Below are 26,423 nucleotides of genomic sequence, written 5' to 3'. Positions count from 1 at the left end.
TGACACTTGGTAATCCCAGTGTCTTAGTTAGGATTTCTATTACTAAGATGAAATGCCGTAACCAAAACACAAGATGGGGAAGAAAGGGTTTATTTGACTTACACTTCCATATCACTGTTCATCATAAAGGAAGCCACAGGAACCCAAACACGACAGAAAGCTGGAGGCAGGAGCTGTTACAAAGGCCATGGAAGGGTGGTGCTTACTGGCTTGCTTCCCATGGCTTGCTCAACCTGCTTTGCTAGAGAACGCAGGACCACAATCCCAGAGATGGCACCACCTCCGATGGGCTGGAACCTTGTACATCAACCGCTAGTTAAGAAAATGCCTTAGAGCTGGGTCTTAGGGAGGCATTTTCTAACTTGAGGTACCTTTCTTTCAGATAGCTCTAGCTTGTGTCAAGTTGGCATAAGACCGGCCAGCACAACTGACCCCTTGTCAACTCAACACACAAACACATCACTGTCAGCCACAACCTTTCCTTTCTCAGCCATCTCCAAGATCTCACATTTAAAACATACATAACTATAAAAGTCCCACAGTCTTTACAAATTCAAACACTTTAAAATTTTTGTCCCTTTAAAATAGCTAATGTCGCTTCTTCTTCTGAAAAACACCAAATGGTGGATAACACCGGTGCAGCGGGGAGGGGGGGGCAGAGGACCCGGAGGCCCAGGATTAGGAGGCCGTGGCGGCTTCCGCAGAGGATTCAGCAGTGGTCTGAGGGGCCACGGCCACGGTCGAGGCGAGGCCATGGGGCTCGCGGAGGTAAAGCTGAAGACAAGGAGTGGATTCCCGTCACCAAGCTGGGCTGCCTGGTTAAGGACATGAAGATCAAGTCCCTAGAGGAGATCTACCTGTTCTCCCTGCCCATTAAGGAATCTGAGATTATTGACTTTTTCCTGGGAGCTTCCCTAAAGAATGAGGTTCTGAAGATCATGCCCGTGCAGAAGCAGACTAGGGCAGGCCAGCGGACCAGGTTCAAGGCTTTCGTCGCTATTGGGGACTGCAATGGTCACGTAGGTCTCGGTGTCAAGTGCTCCAAGGAGGTAGCCACTGCCATCTGAGGGGCCATCATCTTGGCCAAGCTTTCCATTGTCCCTGTGCGGAGAGGCTACTGGGGGAACAAGATTGGCAAGCCCCACACTGTTCCTTGCAAAGTGACAGGTCACTGTGGTTCTGTGCTGGTACATCTCATCCCTGCCCCCAGAGGCACTGGCATAGTCTCTGCTCCTGTGCCCAAGAAGCTACTGATGATGGCTGGCATTGATGACTGCTACAGATCAGCCAGGGGCTGTACTGCCACCCTGGGCAACTTTGCCAAGGCCACCTTTGATGCCATCTCTAAGACCTACAGCTACCTGACCCCTGACCTCTGGAAAGAGACTGTGTTCACCAAGTCTCCTTATCAGGAATTCACTGACCATCTTGTGAAAACCCACACCAGAGTCTCTGTTCAGAGGACCCAGGCTCCAGCTGTGGCTACCACATAAGGGTTTTTATACAAGGAAAATAAAAGTGAATTAAGTCTGTTAAAAAAATTAAAATAAAATAAAATAGCTGATGTCTTTCAAAATCGAAAGTTCAGTCTCCTATTGTGGGCTCCAGACAGTTTCTTTTTACTATAAGCGATATCCCTATATCCTGGGTGTGTGTGCGTGCGTGTGTGTGTGTGTGCATGTGTGTGTGTACAATGGCATGCATGTGGAGACCAGAGGACAACTTGGAAGAGTCGGTTCTCTCCTTCTATAATGTGATACCTCGATGTCAAACTCAGGTTGTCAGGCTTGGCAGCAAGTGTCTTTAACCACTGGGCCATTTTTCTCATCCTGCTTCTGTGTATGAGTGTTTTGTATATATACCCTGCGCATGTGTGGTGCCTGCAGAAGTCAGAAGGGGGCAGTGGATCTCCTAGAAAGAGACTTACAAATGGTTGCGAGTCACCATGGGGGTGCTGAAAACCAAACTCAAATCCTCTGCAAGAACAAAAAGCAAGCCAGCTCTCCAGCCCCCTTCTTTCACTTTTGAGACAGGATCTTGCTATGAAGCCCAGGCTGACCTGGATGCATACCCATCTGTCTTATCCTCCCAGGAGCTGAGAGCACAGGCTTGTACCACTCACACCTTGCACAAGCACCTTCAAAGTTATTTTTAATTCCCTATCTTATAGATACCATGTAATGTGTTTAGGATTGTCAAAGACAAACTATTTACTTAGTAATCTATTATTTCCCCTGTAGAAAAAAAAAAAAAGATCAGAATCTGGAGAACAGATTAGAATAAAGAAAGCCGGGACTATAGCCTAGCGGCAGAACACCTGTCTCACTTACACAGTCCTGGCTTCTATCCCCAACACCACACACAAAAAAAAAGGGGACGGTAAGAGATCCCACTTTGGGGCTGGGGAGATGGTGCAGTAGACACACAGGCTCAGTGGACACATGGGACTGGGGTGATGGCTCAGTGGATACACAGGGCTGGAAGGGGGTGGCTGAGTGGACACACTGGGCTGGAAGGGGGTGGCTGAGTGGACACACTGGGCTGGAAGGGGGTGGCTGAGTGGACACACTGGGCTGGAAGGGGGTGGCTGAGTGGACACACTGGGCTGGAAGGGGGTGGCTGAGTGGACACACTGGGCTGGAAGGGGGTGGCTCAGTGGATACACAGGGCTGGAAGGGGGTGGCTCAGTGGATACACAGGGCTGGAAGGGGGTGGCTGAGTGGACACACTGGGCTGGCCGGGCTGGCTCAATGGTTACATGGAGCTGGAGTATTTCAGTGGTTAAGATCACTTCCTGCTTTTGCAGAAGCCCCAAGTTCAGTTTCCAGCACCCATTTCAGATATTTCCCACCCACCTGTAACTCCAGCTCCAGGGGGTTCCATATACTGCTCTGAGGATACTCACATACCCCTTCCCATCTGTACATATATAATTAAAACTTTGGGAGGAAAACAAAAAATTTTAGGAGAGAGCTAGCACCTTGACTTTTCATGCCATCACAGCGAGACTGAGATTTTCAATTTTACTTGACAGATGGGAGGTGATAATGCATGTCTCTCATCTGGGGAGCATGAGAGCCAAAAAGAACAGAAGCGGGAAGCTTAGGCAGGGTGTGTGTGGTTCGAAGTGAAGGAACAACAGCCCCACTGTTCATGTGAGGCCGCTCCTGCTCCTGTCCGTGGGCAGCAAGGACAGCAGAGTTCCCAGCACTGCCGCTCATCCCCCTGACTCAGCATAGCCCTTGGTCTCGGCTCCCTGTGGGACAGGAGAACTGCGCTTGCTATCACTAAGCTGATCATTAAAGTCCAAAACTTATTTTGAATTTAACCAGTTACATCCTGGACAGCATAGGCAGGTTATAAGCCGATCCATGCAGACAAAGTTTTTCACCTTCAAAACAGAAATAAATGCTTTTGGGGGAAGGAAAGCATACCTAATTGGGGCTTTGAGATGCATGAGTTGAATAATACAGCATCCTGTTGTTGAATAAAATCGTTGTGCTGGTTTCTGCGCACCTCAGTGGTTTCTGTCGAAGCTCCTTCCCTGCCTTCTGCATCCAACGTGAGAAGCTGTTTTCTCCCGTCCATCTCTGTGTAGGTCACCGTGCTTAAGAAGCTACAGCGCTCATTGCTTGCTTTCTCTCTCGCTCATTTCTATAGTCTCTCCTGCAATTATGTTGCTTTCCTGAGGACGGCTAAAAATGTACCTGCAGCGAGAGCTTGTAAATGCAAGATAAATGCTTGATGAGCTGCAATTAGGGGTTCCCGAAAATAAATACCAGGTGAAGGCTGGCACTGCGCATCAGAGAGCGCGGGAGAGGTGAGGGGCACATTCCCTGCGTTTTTAACAAAGGACCAAAATGAAGGAGATTCATCACTTAGAGATAACTGCCTTTAATAGGTGACATCATTAACAGAGGCTACCGACCCTCTGCCTTGGCAGACAGATCAACCCAAGTGTCCCAGAAAGCAATTTCAAAGGTGTGGGACACACAAAGCTTCCCCTGCATGGAATTTGTGTTTCAACATGACAGCTGTGGAGGAGCCCAGCCTGTGCTGGAGATAATGCCAGGGCAGAGAGGAAGAGGAAGAAAAGCCCTGTGTTCTCCCTTCCTTCCTTCTTCAGTCTTATGTCGGGGGCCAGCCTCGACAAAATTACCTTTCTTCCAGAGTGGAGGCATGGAAATTTAGAAATATAGTAAAGAGTACAAAGACACGAATGAAAATAATAAAACACAGAAACATATAAGGTAGTATCAGGAGGGAATTTCTGTGAGTACTGAAAATTCGTCTGTGTTCAGTTTTCAACTCGTTAATATACCCCTGATTTCAAAAGGTAGGAGCAGAACAAAAGGACTGCATTAACATACAAATTGAAAGTCTTGGGGTACAGTCACCCCTCAGGCCCTTGACTCAGGCCCTAGACCAAACACTCCGTAGGCAAACCACTCCCTGCGTGGAATCCCAAGTTATTTCCATAAAGGGACCTGGAACTTGGTTGGATCCTTAGACTTTTGTTTTAGGCAGGAACCAGCTACTTCCCTATTTCAGGAGCACAAGGTCTGGCGACTAGCCACACCTGTTGACAATAGCCTTGACTGAGCAGAACTCTGATTTCAAACCTTTGTTTGAGTTAATTGTCAATGAACTAAAAACAAGTCCCAAACTCTCTGACCTTTGGCCTCTTTGGGCCTTCACAGTCTTACACATACATACACACACACACACACACACACACACACACACACACAGAGAGAGAGGGGGGGGGCGAATAATGTGCTTCAGAAGAGGTTAGTCTTCATTTCAATCCCACAGGAGCTCCATAAGGCAGTTTGTAACACAGAGTCCACCTTGGGAAAGGCCAGGGCTTTTCCTCCAACCCAGTCAGACATTGGTCCCGGGCTGCCACGGTCAGGAAGGCAAACAGCATGCTTTCCAGGTCTCAGTGGCCAGGGTGTCCTCAGCTGCTGGAGGGCAATCCCTACGGCAGATGAAGTGCGGGGTGCAGGCTGCAGCACCTACTTCAGCTCAGGGTCTGTACACAGAAGCAGTAGAAGCGCCTGCTCCCTGCGCTCTTTGCCTTCTGACGCAGGGCACCCTTCCATGTTCCAACCACCGTGTCAGGTACTGGAGCTAACTTGCTCCAGCCTTGGTTATGTCTGAAAGAAGTTTCTGGATGCAAAGCAAGAGCTCTCCCCCCTCCCCTGCCCAGCCACATCCATAGGATGAAGCTTCTGTCTCCCTCATTTAAATATTGAGTTCATAACATTAATATGATGGTAGCGGGAAGGCTCTGGTGAGAGCATCAGGAAACCAGTGAAGAACAATTAGGAATTGAATAGGATTAGCGTTCTTGGAAACACGGAGTGGGGGGGAGGGGGTTTACGGTTCTCACAGAGGACCAGAGTTCAGTTCCCAGCACCCACATCAAATGGATCACAACTACCTGGAACTCCAACTCCGGACCTCTTACACCATCTTCTGTCTTTGGAAGGCAACTACAATCTATGCGCGTGTGCGTGCGTGCACACACACAGGTATGCGTGTGTGTACATGGGTGTGCGTGTGTGCTAAGCCAATGTTTAAATAAAACACAAGAGAGCTTATTTCTTCTCTCCCTGCCATCTTTTTTGTGTGAGATGATACAGTGAGAGCCGCAGACTTGAGACAGGTGTTCCTCAGACACCAGCTCTGAGGAGGACTTAGACGTTCGAGCCATGATTTGTTCAGAATGCCACCATCTGAGAAGGAACTGCAATAGTTGCTTTCTCCTCCATGTTATAAAACACCTGGCAGAAGCACCAGAGAAAAGAAAGATTTATTTGGGCTCACAGTTTTGGGGTGCAATCCACTAAGGTTGCAAAGGTATAGCAGCAGGTGACTGGTCATGGCGCAAATGCAGTCAGGAAGCAGAGATGAACGCTGCTGCTGGCTCACGTTCTAATTTCTGTTCACTCTGGAGCAACCAGTCCCTGGAATGGTTCTGCTCACATTTAGGGTGGATCTTTCTACTTCAGTAAACCCAGGCGAGGAACCTCCCTAAAGACATACATCAAGATGCATCTGCTGGGTGATTCTAGATCCCGTCACAATGTTGCTATCACAGCGCAGATTGCCATCCTAGAAGTCTGCCATCTGTCTCCGCTCCAGGCAGCAGGTCACGCAGGGAGTAGAAACAAAGACGGCCAGTCATTGCCAAGTTTAGTCTTGACGCCTGGTCAGAAGATCTGCCTGGATTTTGAACTTCTCAGTCTCCAGACCCGTAATAAATGCTGAGTCATCCCATGTACAATAACTATCCTAAGAAAACTATCTTTTTGTTAGAATTATTTCAAACAGAGTATTTGAAAGCTAGGGTTTGTAACAAGCACCTGTACTCCCAGGCCTCCTGCAGTAAGATTGAGACAGAATTCCTGGATGCTGGCATAGTGTAAGGGAAGAAACAGTGAGCAGGGCACCATGTTACAAACAAGGTAGAAGGTGAGGACCTACATCCAATGATGTTCTCTGCCCTCCAAATCCATGCTATGGCAAGTGTACACACACACACACACACACACACACACTACACATGCACAGAAAATGGCTTCTAAAAACAAGATACCTGAAATTTAAAGTTGCTCTTAAGATTTTTCTCTTTATCACTGTTTTTTGTTTTGTTTTAGTTTTTTGAGACAGGGTTTCCTCTGTGTAGCCCTGACTGTCCTGGAACTTGCTCTGTAGACCAGGCTGGCCTCGCACTCACAGAGATCCGCCTGCCTCTGCCTCCTGAGTGCTGGGATCAAAGGTGTGCGCTACCACCACCCAGCTGTATCACTGGTTTTAAGTAACTATGGTATCCTCCAGGTTGTTTTGTGTGTGTGTGTATGTGCACACTTGGCTATTCCTGGAGGATCTTGAATCCATAAAGTTCTAGTTTCCACCAACCTTGTGGAATGTTCATTCGTTATTTCTTTAGCTTTTTCACATAGGGTTTTACTACACAGCCCAGGCTGATCTGCAACCTGCAATCCTCCTGACTCAACATGGCATCTTCAACTTTTTTTAAAGATAGATTTATTTATTTATTTATTTATTTATTTATTTATTTATTTTTATAGATGGAATGCATCACGAATTTGTGTGTCATCCTTGCACAGGGGCCATGCTAATCTTCTCTGTATCGTTCCAATTTTAGTATATGTGCTGCCGAAGCGAGCACGATTTATTTATTTTTAATCATCTATTCATCCGGGAGAGGTGTGGGTATCTCCATGGAAGTGTAGTGTCTGTGGGGGTTGGAAGAGGTTCTTGGATCCTCTGGAGTTACAGGTGGTTGTGAACCTCCCTAAGTGGGTGGTGGGAACTGAATTGGGGTCTTCTGCAAGAGTGGCCGGCATTCTAGCTGCTGAGCCGTCTTTCCAGCCCCTTCCAAAGTTTTCCACTCTCCTCTCCTGGGGCGCTCCTGTTGTGCTCCCTGTTGTGGAACATTTGCTTACCCGGCAGAGATCTGCTACATTTGTTTGTGCTGCACTTTTTAACGATGTAAGAATGGGTAATTACTTATGTAAAGATGTGCCACATCTGTTTCATTTTGCCTTCCAAAGGCACCTAATTGGTCTAATAAAGAGCTGAATGGCCAATAACTAGGCAGGAGAGGGATAAGTGAGGCTGGTGGGCAGAGAGGATAAATCAAAGGAGAAGTCTAGGCTCGGGAGGAGGAGAAAACGCTGGAGAAAGAGAGGGACACACCTGTGGCAAGAAGTCAGTAGCGAGCAGCCAGCCAGAGGGCAGAAGCAGTGAAAGCGAGAATACAGAGGCAGGAAAGGGAGGAAGCCCGAGGCATAAGGTAGGGGCTGAGAACCAGGTTAACGTAAGTTAAAAGAGCTAGCCAGAAACGAGCCCAAGCTAGACCGAGCGTTCAAAACTAGAAAGTCTCCATTTCATGACTTGGGAGCTGGCTGGTGGCCTAACAGAAAAAGCCTGGTGCATTGCCCTAGGTTTTTTCCTTCCAGTTTGTCCACACTGTAGCTCTGTTTGACCCTTTTTGTATATTCCACATCTGTACTTAATTTTCCCAACACATGTGTTCAGTTTTAATAACTACCTTAGCTTCTCTGTTTAATTATAGTATCTCTGTCCAGTCCGGGTGTTTCAACGGCATGATTTATACCATCGCTATGGGTCATATTTTCTTGCCTTTCCATTTGCCTGGCCACTTTGTGCGGGAAGGTAGCAACTGTGAAATTGACATTGGCACATGTCAGTGGATATTTCTGTGTCCCTGAATTCCTGGGCTCTGCTCTGGAATACCAGTAAGTTATTTGGGAAGGGTTAGTTCCTTTTGGGTCTAGGGATTCAGTGTGTTCATTTGCTTTTATTTTGAGAAAGGGTTATGGATCCCAAGCTGGCCTTGAATTCACAGGGTAGCCAAGGATGACCTTAAACTCCTGATCCTCCTCCCTCTACCAGCCAAGTGCTAAAATTGTAGGTGTGGAACCCAAGCCTGGTCCTATCTGTGTGACTGTCTATCTGTCTTATCTACCTATGTACCTCTCTATACGTGTGCATGTGTGCGTGTGTGTGCGTGCGCGTGTACATGCATATGCTTGAGCACATACACTGCATGGAGTGGGTATGGAGGACAACTTGTAGAAGTCAGTTCTTTCCACCACGTATGTTCCCTGGAGCAAGCACACACACATGATGGAGTCTGAGAAAGAGGTAAGAGGACAACCTGTAGAAGCTGGTTCTTTCTTCTTACCTTGTGGGTCCTGGGAATCCACCTCAGTTTGTCAGGCATGGTACCAAGTGTTCCAACCTGTCGAGACATCTGTGGCCCCCCACATGTAACCTTTTTAAATGTGGGTTCTGGGGATCAAATCCAGGTCCTCATGCTTGCAAGGCAAGCACTTTACCAACTGAACCACCCTGCAAATATTCCTTCTGGAGTGAGACTTGGCACAGCCCCAGGCTGCCTCTCTCCCAGGTACTCCCCACACATTTAGTCTATGGAAAATCCTCACCAAGTGTCTTAGTTAGGGTTTCTGCTGCTGTGATAAAACACCATAACCAAAGGCAAGTTAGGGAATAAAGGGTTTATGTGGCTTCCACTCGCACATCATAGTCCACCATTGAAGGGAATCAGGACAGGAACTCCAGCAGAGCAGGAACCTGGGGGCAGGAGCTGATGCAGAGGCCATGGAGGGGAGCTGCTTACTGACTTGCTCCATGTGGCTTGCTCAGCCTGCTTCCTTATAGAACCCAGGACCACCAGCCCAGAGATAACGTCACTCACAATGGGCTGGGCCCTCCCCCGGTAGTCACTAATTAAGAAAATGCCTTACAACCAGATCTCAACTGAATCTCCTTCCTCTCTGATGACTCTAGCGAGTGTCAGGTTGACATAAAACTAGACAGTACACCAAACTCTTTTTTTTTTTTTTTTTTTTTTTTTTTTTTTTTTGGTTTTTCGAGACAGGGTTTCTCTGTGGTTTTGGAGCCTGTCCTGGAACTAGCTCTTGTAGACCAGGCTGGTTTTGAACTCACAGAGATCCGCCTGCCTCTGCCTCCCAAGTGCTGGGATTAAAGGTGTGCGCCACCACCGCCCGGCTAAGTACACCAAACTCTTATTCCAAAACTGTGGTACAAGATCTGTTCCCAGCATGCCTCATAGTTTCACCAAAGTGGTTGCTGTGGCCGGCTTACCTCTCACCCTCTAGAACTGAAATCCACCCAACTGCTCACTTACAAGCTCTCAGGATAGTCTTACTAAAGATCTGCCTTAGTATGTTTGGAGTCAGTCATGGATTCCTGCGGAAGAAGAGAGGAGACACTATGGAGCCGACTGGGTGACCTAGAACCCATACCCTAACACAATGGAGCCGACTGGGTGACCTAGAACCCATACCCTGACACTATGGAGCCAACTGGGTGACCTAGAACCCATACCCTGACACTATGGAGCCGACTGGGTGACCTAGAACCCATACCCTGACACTATGGAGCCGACTGGGTGACCTAGAACCCATACCCTAACACTATGGAGCCGACTGGGGACCTAGAACCCATACCCTGACACTATGGAGCCAACTGGGTGACCTAGAGCCCATACCCTGACACTATGGAGCCGACTGTGTGACCTAGAACCCATACCCTGACACTATGGAGCCAACTGGGGACCTAGAACCAGTTCTCAGGAGACTTTTCTTCCTTCAGCTGCACATGGCATCTTCTTTATACTCACTTGAGATTGCATCTTAAGCTGATTGTGACCCTGACTGTCAACCTGACAGGATCATTAAAAGACAAATGTCTAGGCATGTCTGGGAAGGACGGTCCAAATTTGGTTAACTCGGGTGGAGAGACCCCCACACGTGGGCTTGGGTCCCGACTCCAGACCCAGTGTAATCGGCTGTGCCCTCAGGCCCCTGCACCAACTCTCCCACCAGCGTGGATTCCACCACTGTGGACTGCATCCCTCAGACTGTGGCCAGAATGAACCCTTCTATCTCAAGTCGCTTTTGTCAGGTGTCGGGCTTTGGTTTTGAGACAGGATTTCTCTGCTGACTGACAGTCCCAGAACTATGTATGTAGACACTGCTGACCTCGAACTCACAGACTTCTGCCTGCTTCCTCGTAGCCGCTGAGATCAAAGGCATATACCACCACGCCCAGGATCTGTCTGGTATTTAACTAAGAGAAAAGCAACTAATCCTACTCCTGTCTCAGGCTAAACTAAGATAGAAGGCTGGCCATTCCCTACCACTCCCTCAGCTGCATTATTGGTACGTGACAGGCACATTGGCTGTCTGCATCTTTACAACCCTACCAATCATTCCTTTGATCTGTCCCCGTCATTTTCTCCAACAATGCTTTTCCTGTATAACTGTAAGTACAGCTGGAGGATAAATTGCTAGAAAAGGAACCGCTAAGTCACTTTCTGGGTGATTATATTGAATTACCCTCTGAATATGTAAACGATGGCTTTCCCACGTCACCTGAACACAGTGTCTCATGAAACCTTCAGGTCTTTTCTGAGCTGTAGGAGAAAAGTGGTGCTCCCTTAAACACATTATTTTCTTCATTTTGAATAAGATTAAGGACATTCCCATACAAATTCAATCATCTCTTTTTCTGCACGGTACCTATTCATGTCCTTTGCTCATTTTTTTTCTATTGTGTTTTGATGTATTCTGTGTTAGTTCATAATCATTCTTTGTATTATTAAAGAAACCAGTTCTTTGTTGTGTGTGCTGCATATGTATTTCCCCAAGTGGTCCAGGGCAACCAAAGGAGGCCAAAGCACAGCTCAGTGAGCTCAGGATGCAGCTCCAGGTGCTCAGGACTTCACCCCTCCTCCTCGCACAAGGTCCCGGCCCCTCGGCCCCTCACCTTCTCATGCACAGCAGCTCAGCAATGAAGACCTAATTGGCTTGCGGGAGAAAAGGATGCATTGGACTGTTGCCATGGAAACTGCCCCTCCCACCGCATTTACCATTCAAAGGCTTCTTTGGGCATTTGTGTACAACAAATTAGTGAAGGGAGATTTCCAGACTTGTGGGCCTGGTTTTCAATGCAGTTTGAAGGTGCTCGGAGGCACGAAGAATGCCTGTGGCTTCTGCTGGGAGATTACGAGGAACAGAATAGTGTTAGACTCCAGCTTCGGGGGAGGGCTGATTTGTTGAAGATTTGGCAGGTCTCAGCTCTGCTTGTAATTTTCCTTCCTTCCTCAGCTTCCACTGATGGTCGTTAATCCACAGAGCTTGCTGGTCTCAGGGGTGGTTTATGTTGCCCAACAAAAAGCAGGAACTCCTCAGGATATGTTCTCATCTGGACTCTAGTGAAAGCCAAGACCACTGAAGACAGTCCATTAGAACGAAGGGTGGGGTGAGGCACCAGAAGACATCTCAACGCCCTTTCACCCTTTCGAGGCTGGGGGAGGGGTCAGTGAGAGTAAAAAGGTGCTGCAAGGAACGAAAACCATGAGCATCACAGACAGCAGCCATGCTGATGCTGGTGCTCGGGGCTAGCTCGGAATGAACGAAAACCAGGAGTATCACAGACAACACCCAGGTTGATAATGGTATTGGGGCTAGCTCTACCGGTTCTAGGATTCCCAGTGCTGGTAATGGCCACTCCAGATGGAAGAAAAGGCTACTGGTTCGCCTGTCACTTCCAAAGGACCATATTTCTGAGGCACTGGGTTCTAAACACTGTGCTTTCAGGGTTTTTGGTGCCCCCAAGTGTGATCCTGAGATTGACATGTGACCTTACAATTGCTGCAGCCACAGGTGTTTTGACTGCCACTGAGGAGGAAGTCCCCATCATTTTGATTAGGTGGGAGCCTCAAAGTACACTTAGTTTGAGTTTTAAAATGTACCCTGACACCTGGGGCCGACACAGCACGCATGTGGGGGTCAGAAGTCAACTGGCAGGAGTTATTTCTCTCCTTCACCATGCGGTTTCCATCAGGCTTGGCAGCAAGCACCTCTACCTGCTAAGCCCTCTTGATGGCCCAGAATTACACTTAAGTTTAATAACCTGCTATGGCATCTCCTTGGACATGTGCAAGTCTGTGGGTAAAATTCACACCTACTACACGTTTCTGCCCCAAGCTTTAAAGCCTTAGTCCATTCAAGTCCTTCATAAAAACCACAGCCAAAGAGAGAACATTTGTGGCAGTGTCGTTACATTGTTTTTATTTTGTCTCCTTGGTAAATCATCAAGTTACTCCTCTTATCTATGGTGACTAAGTTTCAAGCCTCCCTTGGGTACCAAAATTCTGGGATGCTTAAGGATCTTATAAAGCACAGTGTGGAAGCTCCCTGTACACTCTAAACCGTCTCTAGGAGTAAAATTCAAATGCTATGTAAAAACTGTTTGGTTTAACGAATAATGGTAAGAAAGAAACTGTATGTGTTTGGTGAATGTGCAATCTTTTTCCAGACACTGTTAATCTGAGTGGCTTACACCTATAGATACGGGACCTGCTGACCTTACCAAAGTATGCTTTATTTTCACTTAGCTTGTCCTTCTAATAAATTATGGCATTTTTATGAAAGAAAATCCATTTCTTGTTGGGGTACTTTGTGACTTTTCATCTGTGGGAAACAAGTATCCAACATTCTAAGGTCTGTCCCAGACAGTGACTTCCAAATCAGGGACCGCATGGGTGGCTCTCTGCTGCCCTCCAGTGGGAGATCTGGACTGAGCATTCACGACACCAGCCCCGAGGTAGTGGCTGTGTTCAGGAATAAGCTAGCTGCTGCACACTGGCTTCTTCTCACTTGGAAGGGAAATTTCAAGATGGCATTTAAAGCAAGTCTCTCTGACAGACGAAAACATCACACATTTACGTTTGTACACAAACATCTCCAGTGTCTTCTTAGAGGTTCTGTGGGAAAACACGGAGATTGCAGGGGATGGGACCCATATCAAGTGGGCAAAATAAAAACAATCTAAAGGATGTATCACAAGGATGGGGAGATGGCTCGGTGGTTAATAGCATTGGCTCTTCTTCCAGAGGACCAGAGTTCAGTTCCCGCTGAGTTATATCACTAGCCCACTTTCACTTTGAGAGGCAGTAATTTTATTGCACTTATTACATGTCAAGCACATGCTACGCAATTATATGATCATTTTAACAGAGTACGTTTTACTCACCCTTAGACAACTTCATGTGTGCTGTCTTGATTTTAGGCAGCCCCAACGCACCTCTTCCATCCCCCCAAGGAACCCCATCTCCTCCTTCCCACTTTCCCAGGGACCCTATGTCCTTCCCCAACTCCTCTGGACACTCAGCACACTTCTCGCCTCCATGTCCTTCCCGTGTGTTGATGGCCAACTGAGCACACTCAGCGCCGCCTGCTGGAATGTTCGCAGACCTTTGCAGTAGCTACAGCTGCAGCGATTTCTCCGGGCAATGGCCAAAAGACAGCATTCCGCAGGCTCTGCCCCATTCTCCAGCTCTTAGCTCCTTCCACCCTTTGTCAGACGTCTCTTTAGGGCTAAGCACTTAACAGTCACTTATTGCCCGCTCTTTGAGTCTCTGCTTTAACTGTTGCTCACCACAAAAAGAGGCGCCTCTGGCCATGGCTGAGGACAGTCCCAATTCCTGGACAGAAACATCCAGAAGGAAGTATGACAACTTGTAGTTTAGAATAACAGCAGTAGCAAGTTCCTCCTTGGGGCCATGGCCGCCCGAGCCAGGGGATTTACAGGACCAGGTTCACAGGACCAGGTTCACAGGACCAGGCCTGAATTCAAAAGTAGCTGGTTCCCCCCATAACTGTCATGCCACCACCACACCAGCGGCACATCTTGCCTGGCAGGGTTATCTGCGGGGATATCATGGATGCTCTCTCTTCCCTTACAGCCTGCACAATGCCAGGGAGGAAATTTCCAGGTCAGTTCTGCCTGGATGTTCCTACGTTCAGCTACCAAAGTGTATAGCATCTTCAGCAATAGTGTCTTACTACTTAGTTTTGGTGGGCAACCAAGAACAGTAGCAATAGCCTGTATTGTTTGGAGGGCCTCTAGGGCTTCCCCACCCTAAGTCAAAGGAAGCTCTCCTAATGTGGGAGTGATTTCTTATTAACAAAGAAACTGCCTAGACCCATTTGATAGGCCAACCCTTAGGTAGGCGGAGTAAACAAAATGGAATTCTGGGAGAAAGAAGCTGAGTCAGGGAGTCGCCATGATTCTCCCACTCCAGACAGACGCAGGTTAAGATCATTCCTGGTAAGCCAGCTCGTGGGCTACACAGATTAATAGAAATGGGTTAGATCAATATGTAAAAGCTAGCCAATAAGAAACTGAAACTAATGGGTCAGGCAGTGTGTAAAAGAATACAGTTTCCGTGTAATTATTTCGGGTAAAGCTAGCCAGGTGGCGGGACACAGCCCGCCGCTCCGTATTTCAACACTCTCCCATGCCTGGTATTGAGATTTTCATTTAATAAACCATGTCTTCTGGGAAAATAATCATCCATTGATGCAGGGTACCTATATTCAAATTTCTATTTTTTGTATATATATTTTCTTTTGAAGATTGACTTCTTTTATGTGTATGAGTGTTCTGCCTGCATATGTGGGTATGCCATCTGCATGCAGTACCTGTGGAAGCCAGGAGAGGGCCTTTGGAATTGGAATTACAGACACTTAGGAGTGCCCAGGTGGAGGGATATTAAGAACCAACCTAGCCTTCTTCAAGAGTAACAAGTGCTCTTATTTTCTCAACTGTCTCTCCAGACCCATTCTATTTTTTAAATTAGTTTACAAGGGCAGTAGGTTTCCATAGGGGTTATTGTTATGCCCAAATCCATGAAGTCCCCGCAAAAGCCAACAAGGAGACCGAGTCCCATATGTAAAAGCAAAGAGCCTTTATTTTACTCAAGTTTGCAAACTCGGTCTCTCTGCATGTCCAACACATTGGAACAACCAGAGAGCCCCAAGCTCAGTTAGAATTGGGGTTTTTTTTTACTATTTTGTTCAGGATCTTTTTTTAAAATTTTTATGATTTATTTCACTTTATTTTATGTGCATTGGTGTGAAGGTGTCAGATGCCCCAGAACTAGATTTTGAGACAGTTGTGAGCTGCCATGTGAATGCAATTTCCGGGTCCTCTGGAAGAGCAGTCAGTGCTCTTAACCCTGAGCCATTTCTCTAGCCCCTGAAATTGGGTATTTATAGTAGTAAAGGTGAGAGTGAGGGGTTTCTGAAGTTTAGAACCCCTGATTGGCTGACATTTGTCTAGGGGTGTCCTGGTGAGTGTGTGCTGGCAGGAGGTCCTGTCTACAGCGGTTGGAATGCCAGGCATTTCCTTTGAATGGTCTGTTCTGGGTGGTGCTAGGTGATCTCAGATTGGGGTTCTTTCTGCAGCCAGCTCAGGCCTCTTATTAAATTTATCGATGACCGAGTTTTACTCTGGCAGGTGATAATGGTTGGAAGTAAAGAACCTCCTTTGGGTGACCTGTCCCTACTTAGCTTATCATGGCTGGCCCCCACAGTTATAATACTTTGGCTGTATTTCCTAGCCAAGGTGATGATTTGAAATATTTTGACTGTCTCCAATCAGGGACAATGCTAACATTACCTCGCTTAACTTCTAAGATCCGTATTACCAGCTATAGTGGCACAAGTCTGTAATTCCAGCACTTGAGAGTTTGGGGTCTGGTGAGATAGCTCACTGTGTAAAGGTGCCCTCTGCCAAACCAGAGTTAGAGCCTAAAGACCCACATACTGGAAGGAGAGAACCGGCTCCCACAAGTTGTCTTCTGACCTCCGAATGAGTCTGAAGTCATACATACATACATACATACATACCACACCCTAGCCAGCACATTCTACACAGTAAGACCATGCCTCAGAAAATAACAACAAAAAAGTTTTGATTTTGTTTTTTTGTTTTTAATTTAAAAGCTACAAATATGGAGATGAATTAAAGACATGGCACAGAGCCTAAGAGCACTAGCTGCTCCTGCAGAGGACTTGAGTTCGACTCCCACAACCCACGCAATGTTTACGAACAACTGTAACTCCGGTCCACGGAATCCGACGCCATCTTCTGACCTCACTGGGTACTGCGTGCACACACCGCACATACATACATTCAAACAAAACACAAATAAGCGATAAAATTTAAATTAAAAAATATTCATAATAAAGCTGGGGCGGCCTCTCTTCTGCATGCTGGCGTCTGCGGCGGCTCTGCCTCCATCAGCGTTACCGTTCGCACGTGGCTCCTACTCCGAGGCGCAAGCGGCCGGAAAGCCTACGCCCTGCCTACCTTATGCCCAACCAAGGGAACAGGGAGGGACATCCGCCGGCGCCGAGCCTCTCCCGGAAGTGACGTCGGAGTGTCAACATGCAAGATGGCGGCCCATCACCGGCAGAACACAGCCGGGCGGAGGAAAGTGCAGGTATGGCGGCCCGGCTCCGCAGCCCCGCCGTCGGGTCGGCTTCCGCCGCGGGCGGGCTGATGCCTCGGGCCGCGACCGGCGGGGTTCGACGGCCGGAGGATGACGGGGCGGGGCGCAGGCTCGCGAGGGGTGGGGCCGCGGCGCCAACGGCCCGAGGCGGCGGCTGGGCGGACTGGGCGCCCGCGCGGGCCTCGCAAGCGGTCGCCGGGAGCCGCCGTCCCGGGGAACCACCGTCCCGGGACAGCGGGCCTGCGGCGGCGCCATGGGCCTTCTGCCCGCTCACCTGCCTCTGCTCTCGGCCGCCTTCCTTCGGAGCGACCGCGATCCGGCGGCGGAGGCCACGCGGTGCCCGCGGGTGGGTGAGCCCCGACAGCGAGGGGCCTTGCGGGGGCGTGGCGGGACTGGGCCGCACGTGGGAGCGTGCGCTGGAAGAAATGACAGTTTCTCCTCCTTTGCAGTGGGGTTCGCCTCCCCCTCCACGGTCCTCCCTGTGCGTCTTCCAGTCCCTGTCTCCGTAGCGTCGGCATAGCGGGTGATGAGTTCGTTAACCCACAGCGTGGGTGTTGTGGGTTTCCCTAAATCGCTTTGGTGTGGTGTACGTTTGAGTTCTGCTTGCTGTCTTTGGGGCTGGGTCCTGGAGCTCATTTGACAGTACTTCCTGTCCTGAGCAAGGTCAGCCCCCCTGCACCACAGGAAACCAGGCCGGTGGAACCTGCCTGCCGCGTCTACTAGTAGCACCTAACACGGGTCAAGGGGCATGGTGTTGAGGGCTAGAGGGTCGGAAATTCAAGGTCATTCTCTGGTACCTAACAAGTTTGAGAGCAGACTGAGCTACACATCAGTCTGGCTCAAAAAAAAAAAATGTTATCTGCTACCTTTTATCTTAAAGATGGAGGAATTTATTTTGAAGTCCTGTTTGCAGGTAGAGTGTGTGCGGCTTGGAAAGGTGCATTGTGTCATCAGACAAGTACTGAGTACATAGATTGGGCCCAAAGAGGGAAAGAGGTTGAAAGAGTTCCACAGAAGAGGGGACCAGGGGACAGTAACCCCAACATAAGGTTCTAGACCTGTAAAATTTTCTGAATAAATATCCTCTTTAGATTCCTGATCTCACTGGCCATTTCAGTGTCCCTATGTATTCAGTAGGTGGTTGTTACAGTGACTGCAGTTGGGCTGAGGAGATGGTTCAGTCTGGTAAAGGGCCTAGGGCACAAACGTAATCTAAAATTCTGTCCCCACTTAAAAGGGAGCCTGGCATGTTGGTTGACATTTGTAATCTCAGCTCTCGGGAGGCAGAAACTGGAGGATCCCCGAAGCTTCATGGCCAGCTAGTCTTGCTGGTCAGGAAGCTCCAGGTACAGTGAGCAACCAAGGAAGATACCCAAACCAAGCTCCAACCTCCACACTCGTGTACATACATGTGTCTGCATGTGCTGTACACCGCCCCACACACACACGAATAATAAAAAAAATTAAAGAATAAGTGAAATTAGAGCAATCTAAAATCCCTTAGCTTTCCCTGAATAGGTGTTGTTTTTCTCTTAAAGGGCATTCGTGATGGGATTGCAGTAACCCCAGCTTCCAGGCCAGGTGGTGAGAATGCCGTTTCCAACTAAGCTGTAACTTAGCCATGTTCTGCACACTAGGATGTTGGTTCTCAATAGAGTAAGGATTATCACCTCTCTCAGTTTGGGGGCAAAGGTTTAAAAGACAAGGGATGGGAAGATGGCTTGGGGAAGAAAGGTGCATGCTGCCAAGCCTGAAGACTTGAGTTCTGGGACTCACATGGTAGAATGTGAGAACTGACCATGTTATCCTCTGACCTCCAAAGGTACTTTGTGGCACCACCATCATTCATGTATACACACACACACACACACACACACACACACACATACACACATGCTTTAAAGCATCTAAAAGACAAAGCTATGAATATGCCTCAGTGTAGAACACTCATCTGCCTTGCACAAGGCCCTGGAATTCAGTCCCTAGCATCTTAAAAAAAAAAAAAAAGTAAGACAATAGGGATCAAGGAGAGTAAAGATGAAAATGAAACACGGCAGAAGCAAAAACAAAACAAGTTTAGCTGTGCTGGGTATAGGCCAGTGCATGCAATGAGAGGGAGGAGGTGGTGGTTGGTGCAGGGAGGGTGAAGGAGGAGATGATTCTGCTCTTAACCACTCAGAATGAAGTTAGAGTGTGGTGTTCAGCACTTTGTTCAGCAACAAGCAGATTGTAACTAGACACTATTTCCTAACAAGAGTGAAGTTAGCCTGCTGAAGAGAAAGTTCAGAATTTGTCTAGAAGCCACAGAGATGATCTCATCTCATTGTGCAGAGAAGTGGGGACATGTATGCCCACTGCAAGAATAGCAGTCCTGTCCTGCTGTCCTCCACTCTCTCAAGGCAGCAACTGTGTCCTGCATCACCCTAGGGCTCCACTCTCCGCACCTCAGGTTAGCTCAGTCCTCCCTGAAGAAGCTAAGGGTCCTGTCCTGTAAGCTGTTTAGGATCCCCTGACTCCTGCCCACTGGATGGACTTATCCTCTCCAGTCAGAAGTTTCCTGTAAGGGTAGAAGTGACATTGCTTGAGAGCCATGCCTGTGCTTTCCCAGTTTGCTACCTGACTTATGTGACATCTTACTTTAAACAGAGCCATAGCACTTACTGCTTTGTCTCCTGCCTTGACAAAACCTAAAGGCAGCCCCTTTAGTTCACAGTGCCTTACTATAAAAATGTGTTCTGTCCTTTCCTGGTGGCACGCCCCTTCATCCCCACCCTTGGGAAGCCGAGGCAGGCCTGATCTACATACCACATTCTAGGTACCTAGGGCTACTTTGTGAGACCATCTCTTTAAAAGAAATTATTCTACAAAAATTACATATATATCTGTTGGCGGAGACCACTCATTTGTTTCCCAGCCGCTCAGACCCGAATAATCACACAGGAACTATATTAATTACAACACTGTTTAGCCAGTGACTCAAACCTATTTCTAGCTAGCTCTTATATTTTGAATTAACCCATTTCTCTTAATCTGTTTCGCCATGCAGCTGCAGCTTACCGGGTAAGGTTTTGGCTGATGTCTTTCTTCCTTGGCAGCTTCATGGCTTCTCTTTAACTCTGCCTACTCTCTTTATATATCTCTGTTCAGATTTCCCGCCTTGCTTTGATCTGTTCAGCCATTGGTTAAAACAGCTTTATTCATCAACCAATAAAGCAACACATATACAGGACATCCCATGTCATATGTCTTTATCTTTCTCTACTTATATAAGATTATTTTTTTAGGAGTCTTGTTATTGTGTAAATAAACATGTTTGGAAATCTCAATGTATATAGTTGTCAAACAAAATATGAAATATTCATGTAGTGGGTTACTTTGCAATTATCAAAAAGTAAACTAGAGGCTGGGAAGGTTGTGTTGTTTGTAAAGTGCGTGCCACATGAGGGTCTATGTTCAGATCACCAGTACCCCCCCCAAAAAAAAGCCAGGTGTGGTGGCATGTGCCAAAATCTTAGTATGGAGAAGGCAGAGACAGGAAGAGCACTGGAGCTTGCTGGCCATCTAGTCTTGAAGAACTGATAAAGTCCAGAGTCTGAGAGACCATGGTCAGCCTCAGATAAAATAAAATGGAAGTAATAAAACAGAAGGTGCTGATACTTGGCCTCAGCCCTCCATGTGCATATTCTTCCTCCCTCCCTCCCTCCCTCCTTCCCTCTCTCTCTCTCTTTCTCTCTCTCTCTCTCCATATAATCAAAACAGGAAGGTATCCTGAAGTAAGAGCAGCAAGTTAACACAATATGTTTCCATTTCTGAAAAGTAAGATAGTGGCTTTACTGGACAGTGTGTTGTAATGTGGTGGCGCATGCCTTTAGTCCCAGCAGAGCTCTGAGTTCAAGGCCAGCCTGCAGAGTGAGCTCCAGGATGGCCAGGGCTACACAGAGAAACCCTGTCTCAAACAAGTAAAAAATCTAGAGTGTCAGTGCTGCTCCCTGGAGTGATATTCTGTGGTCTGGGTCAAAAGGACATGGGGTACATTTACTGTAAAGATCCGCACCTCTGGGGCAGCAGAGATGACTCACCAGGTCAGAGCACTGACTGTGCTTGTAGAGGACCTGCATTTAATTCCCAGCATCCACAGGGTGGCTCCCAACTTTCTGTAGCTCCAGCGCCAAGGATTTGATTTCCTGTTATGTCCTCTGCAGCACACATGTGGAACACATATGTGCATACACTCAGGCACATACACATAAATTTTTTTTTTTAAATATTTCCCCGTATATACTTTAGTATTTTTGTTGTTGCTGCTGTGTGTTTTCGGATTTTTATTTTTGGTTTCGTTTTATTTGGAGACAAGGCCCCACTGTGTAGTCTTGCCTGCACACCACAGGTGGTCTTCCTGTCTCAGCCCCTTGAGTGCTAATTACAGGCATCACCATTCGCTGTTTTCAGTCACTTTACATGCATTTTTTATGTTTATGCTTGTAAATGATAAAAAATAAAACCTTCCATTTTGGGAAAGGTGGGGAAATGAATGTATTTTGCCTCTTGACTGTGTCTTCGATGAGAAAACAGTACCTTGAATTCTAAAGTCAAGTTACAGACAAGCCTTGTGATTTAATGTTGTTGAGTAGCCAGTGAAGAAGGACCCACAAAGAGTACTCAACAAGTACAGGTGTTGTGTGAGTGAGTATAGGCGGGAGTGTTTTCAGCTCTTGGGGCTTTGTGGTGTTAAAGGATTCAGCTCTGCGCCATAAGCATTGGATCTGCCCTTAGAGCTCTCAGCCAGCCATGGAGAGTCTGTAAATGAACAGGGATGGCTGGACTCCAGCACACCCAGTTCACAGAAAGAAGGTTGAGGCTGGATTTGTCCATCAGGCACTTGTTGCTAACCCCTGGTCTAGAAGGGGCAGACTAGAGACTGTGTGTGTGTGTGTGTGTGTGTGTGTGTGTGTGTGTGTGTGTGTGTTAGAATATGAACATGTGTCCCCGTGTATGTGACTGTAGACATGGGTGTGCCATAGCACACATGTGAGCTCAGAATAACCTTTCGTATCCATACTCACTTCCCACCTTGTTTGTGACAGTCATTCACCAATGCACATGCTATCTAGCTGTCCATGAGTGCCCTGGTCCCCTCCTGTCTCCACCTCCCGTGGTACTATATAAGCACTGGGATTCCAGATGTGTGCTTTTCGGCCTGGTGTTGATGGTTTCTGGGTATTCTACTGCATTCTTATGCTTTTGTGGCAAGTGATGCCACTTACTCACTGAGCCATTTCTCCAGCCCTAAAATACTTTTTAAAAGTCAGCTTAAATAGAGTTACAAATAGAAAGTCATTATGGAACTAGACAGAGGAACAGTTGTGAGATCATGGTTATAGTTGGCCAGGTTTTCCTGGACTCAACTAGACTAACCTGCTTTCTAGAAATAGCCTTGCTCAGGAGCTGTGCGATCCTACTAACAGGTTGTTGTAGTGATAAAATTAGAGTTAGATTGTCTAAGGATGGAGTGTGTAAATTGGGAACTTTGTAGGGCGTGATAATGTTCTCTTTGTAAGGTTTGTATTGCACAGGTGTGTTGATTTGTCACGTATCTAGATGTGTTTCGCTGTGAATTTTGTTTTAAATAAATTATATATAAACAGTAAAAACATAAGCAACTAGACAGCGGCACGTATGCCTCAATGTCTCGAGAAAGGTGTCCTGATGTGCTGCTGTCCGAAAGATGTGAGAGGGTAAGATGAATCGAGTGCAGGGGTGGATCCCATAGAGCAGATGTGGACAGTGTCAGCTGAAGTGTGTGGAGTGGGCGTGTGCTGTTTCATTGTAGAATTCATAAAGCAGATGTGGACAGTGTCAGCTGAAGTGTGTGGGGTGGGCGTGTGCTGTTTCATTGTAGAATTCATAAAGCAGATGTGGACAGTGTCAGCTGACGTGTGTGGAGTGGGCATGTGCTGTTTCATTGTAGAATTCTTTCCAACGGTACATAGGCCCCAAGGATTAAAAACTGACCATGGAATAACTGGGTGGTGGTGGCCCACACCTTTAATCTCAGCACTTGGGAGGCAGAGACAGGTGGATCTCTGAGTTCAAGACCAGCCTGGTCTACAGAGTGAGTTCCAGGGCATCCAAGGCTACCAAACAAACAGCTGATCATGGTAAGCAGTAGGAGAAACACGTTGTGATGATGGTGCTGATGGTTTGAGACGGGGCTCTCTGTGTGGGCCCGGCTGGCCTGAAACTCAGAGGCCTTCCTGTCTCTGCCTTCATGTCTGTGCCACCAGAGAAGCTCTGCATGAGGAAAGGGTTTGGAGGAAAGGCAGTGAGACAGTTTCTAAGCTGTCTAGACCAAGAACACTCCAGTGAGACGATCCAATGAACGTGTCCTGAGGTAGGAATGGCGGCCTGTTTGTGGACAGTAAAGAGGCCTGGGGTTGGGGAAAGAGGAGTAGAAGATGGAGTCAGAGACCCGCGTCATGTGGTAGTAAGCTGTGAGTGCGGTGAGAAGTAGCGAGTTGTGAGCAAAGGAGCAGTGTGGCACACGCTCCTTCCTCCTCATTGCTGTCCCCTGTGTGTGTCTTCAGTCAGCCACAGCTTGAACAGTATAGAAGTGAATTCAGGGACGAGTAACCCACGAACTAAAACCTTGAAGAGTAGAACGGCCACCAGCTCAGACTGCATTGTCCATAGAGAGCAGAAGAGGGTGCTGGGAGCTGGAGTTACAGGTGGCTGTGAACTGCCTGACATGGGTGCTAGGAACTAAAGTGGAGTCTCCGCAAGAGCAGTAGGTGCCCAGGCCTGACATCCAATACTCTCAACAACTTCTAAGTAATTAGCACCAGTTGCCAGGTGCAACTGGTCTGACAGTGGAGGCCCTCAGCAAGATCGGGAACTAAGGGACCGCTGAGAGATTGCCCATAATTATATAGAAAAGGGGCACTCTTGTCTCAAGGATGTCCCCGTGGCCCTGTCTGTCTGTCTGTCTGTCTCTGTCTGTGTGTGTATGATTTTAAATGTTCAGCCTAGTTCCTGTAGCAAGTAGAATGCAGGAACAGAACCGGTGGAGTTTTACAGTAAGGTGTCCAGGATAGAGCACAAATGAGGCCGCTTTGAAGGAGACTGAAGGCATGGGCTCAGGAATTGTTGTGCTGGGGGAGCTAAAGGAGGATTTGTGCACGGACATCTACCTTTGGTTTTCTTTTTCCTTTCTTTTTTATTTCGGGACAGGGTTTCTCTGTGTATCTCTGGCTGTCCCAGAACTCACTCTGTAGACCAGGCTGGCCTCAAACTCAAAGATCTGCCTGCCTCTGCCTCCCTGTGTTTTTTCTTTGTCATGCTTGAGGCAGAACCCAGTGCCTTGCACTTGCCAGCCAATTCTCAGTCAGCCCTCGTATCCAAACTTCCTGGTCTCCTTCAAGTGTGAGAGAGAAGAGAGACCTTTCCAGTCACCCAAGGCTGTGTGTGCTTTCACTTTTCCCAGAACTACGGAGTGAGGCAAGGTGGCGCCCTTGAGCTAGGAGCAGTGAGAGCTCCGGCCTAGAAAAACAGGAAGCTGCTCCACCTGTGCTAGGCTTTGGGAAAAGCTGCTCTGGTGATCTCTCCCTCTGGGCCGCTGGAGAAGGGCATGCTGGGAGAGAGCATTCGGTGCACCAGCCTTTGCACAGTCTTCTCAGAATGGGACTACAGGTCTTGTCCTGGCATCTGTCAGCCAGCGATAGGCAAACTAGGAGGGGTTGGGGGCAGCTTTCTCTTCCCACGTTTCCTCCTTTTCCTGACCGACTGTCCTCCTCAGGGGTACTGGTGGTTGAAGGTTGGTGGAGTGGATTAGACAGATACAGGCAGACAGGAGGCTGGGGAGTTGTCCAGGTGCAGCGGCAGCCCTGCTTATCCTGAGCTGGGTTCGAGGTGCCCTGTAGTCTCCGTGGAGTAAGATAAAGACAGAAACTGTTAGTTTGCTATTGGAACTAGCCACTAGTGGGCTACACCTCACCATGGCCTGGCTCTTGTTGCCAGGTTTCCTATGTTATTCGAGATGAAGTGGAGAAGTACAATCGCAATGGAGTTAATGCCCTGCAGCTGGACCCAGCACTCAACAGGCTCTTTACCGCAGGGCGGGACTCCATCATCAGAATATGGAGTGTCAATCAGCACAAGGTGAGGTGGCTTGGACCAGTGGCTTTGTCTGGTGGGCTTCTTCTTCAGCTCTGGCTTTAATCTCTGAGCACTGAGCTTCATAATATATTCTGTGAAGACATTATCCACAGAGTTGTGTAAGGCTGTGAGAAAATGCCTTTATTAACACAGGGTCTCCATAAATTATCTTGCCCTAAGAGTCCCCTGCCACAAAGGAGCAGAAATATTTGGCTGGTGGGGAATGAGCACTTCCACAGGATTTTGGTGTCTTTATGAACTTGGAAAGTCTCTTGATAACTGTGCATTTACAGTCCCTCACTGTGTAAGTACGAGGCTCTCAAGGCTGGGGTGTAGCTCGGGTGGCAGGGTGCTTGTCCAGCATGCACAAGGCCCAGGGCTTGATGCTCAGCACTGCAAAACAGATAGTGACGTCTGCAGAAGCCCGAGGAGAGATAGGAGAGGGCAGCCTCCATGGTTTCACACCGCCATTAGCCAAGAAGACACTAACATGTTGTAGGGACCTTAATCACTTTTTATAAGGAAATTAAATATTTGTAAAAGTACATAATTCAACATTCTGTTCTATTTTCAGCATCATAATCAAGAGATTTTTCAAATATATTGACATGCAAAGGGGTCTGCAGTTGAATGGGAGGGAACTCCAGGGTTTGTTTGAGTGTTGCTTTGTGAATGATACAGAGAATGGCACTGGGGAGGGAAAGGAGCATTTACACAACTCTCAACTGTGTGGTTCCTTGTACTCACAGGCAGTGAACTGGAACTCAGCCTAATCACAGACCCCTGGTGCCAGCACCTGAATTTTTTTTAAGTTTGTGTCTTTTTAGCCAGCCCTACAAACCGGTATTCACTGCAGTCAGGGAGTCGTCGGCACAGCTGCCAGATAAGGTTTCTTGTAGTGGACTCAATCTAGCAGGCTCTGAGTTCTCGAGGAGACGAAGACAGTGTCAAAGGCATGAAAATAAGAAAAGTGTGTTACCTTTGCTGTGCTGTAGAAATTCTTTGAATTATAATGTTAACTTTTTGAGAATTTCCAGTATTTAGAACAAATTAAGGGAAAATGCAGATTACCTAGAATCTGGTAGTCTGTCTGGCCTACACTCAAACATCTTTTTCCTGGTCTTTATGACAAGTTCTTAGATATGCAAAAGAGCCATTCCCTTGCCCCTGAAGTGTGTAAACTTGCTTGTGTTGGTGTGGGACATAACTTGATATTGTGTCTAAAAGGCTCTGGTAAAAGCCAGGGGGTAGGAGTCTGGCAACTGGATTGGGGTGCCGGTGCCCTTGCACCTTGTCTCCTTCTCTGAAGGACAAGCAGTATAGGGACTCACCGATAAAAGCCCTTAGGCCAGACTCAAAAACC

The 26,423-nt window shown here is 47.7% G+C and overlaps 1 protein-coding gene, 1 non-coding gene and 1 pseudogene across 3 annotated transcripts in view; 2 read left to right on the top strand and 1 right to left on the bottom strand.

The window, feature by feature from the left end:
* Positions 1–591: 591 nt before the first annotated feature.
* LOC121464519 lies at positions 592–1,512 on the top strand (annotated as a pseudogene).
* A 5,582-nt stretch (positions 1,513–7,094) lies between these two features.
* On the bottom strand, positions 7,095–7,201 carry LOC121464585. Its single transcript, XR_005976530.1, has one exon. It is a non-coding gene; the product is annotated as a U6 spliceosomal RNA (small nuclear RNA).
* Positions 7,202–16,832: 9,631 nt separating this feature from the next.
* The window catches only part of Wdr48 (WD repeat domain 48), a 33,682-nt gene continuing 24,091 nt past the window's right edge, over positions 16,833–26,423 (top strand). The window contains exons 1-2 of one of the 2 annotated variants that reach the window (XM_041676848.1): positions 16,833–16,900; positions 24,923–25,063. In XM_041676848.1, coding sequence (XP_041532782.1) covers positions 16,853–16,900; positions 24,923–25,063 — 189 coding nt within the window. In that variant the 5' untranslated portion in view covers positions 16,833–16,852. Of the gene's footprint in view, positions 16,901–17,014; positions 17,256–24,922; positions 25,064–26,423 lie in introns of those variants that run through there. The other variant, XM_041676847.1, reaches the window with a different exon arrangement.

Source organism: Microtus oregoni, unplaced genomic scaffold (assembly GCF_018167655.1).
Source record: "Microtus oregoni isolate MIOR12 unplaced genomic scaffold, Mior012 000028F_ref0000031, whole genome shotgun sequence".
Lineage (NCBI taxonomy): Eukaryota > Metazoa > Chordata > Mammalia > Rodentia > Cricetidae > Microtus > Microtus oregoni.
The sequence above is the reverse complement of the archived record's forward strand: the minus strand, read 5'-3'. Positions and strand labels throughout refer to the sequence as shown.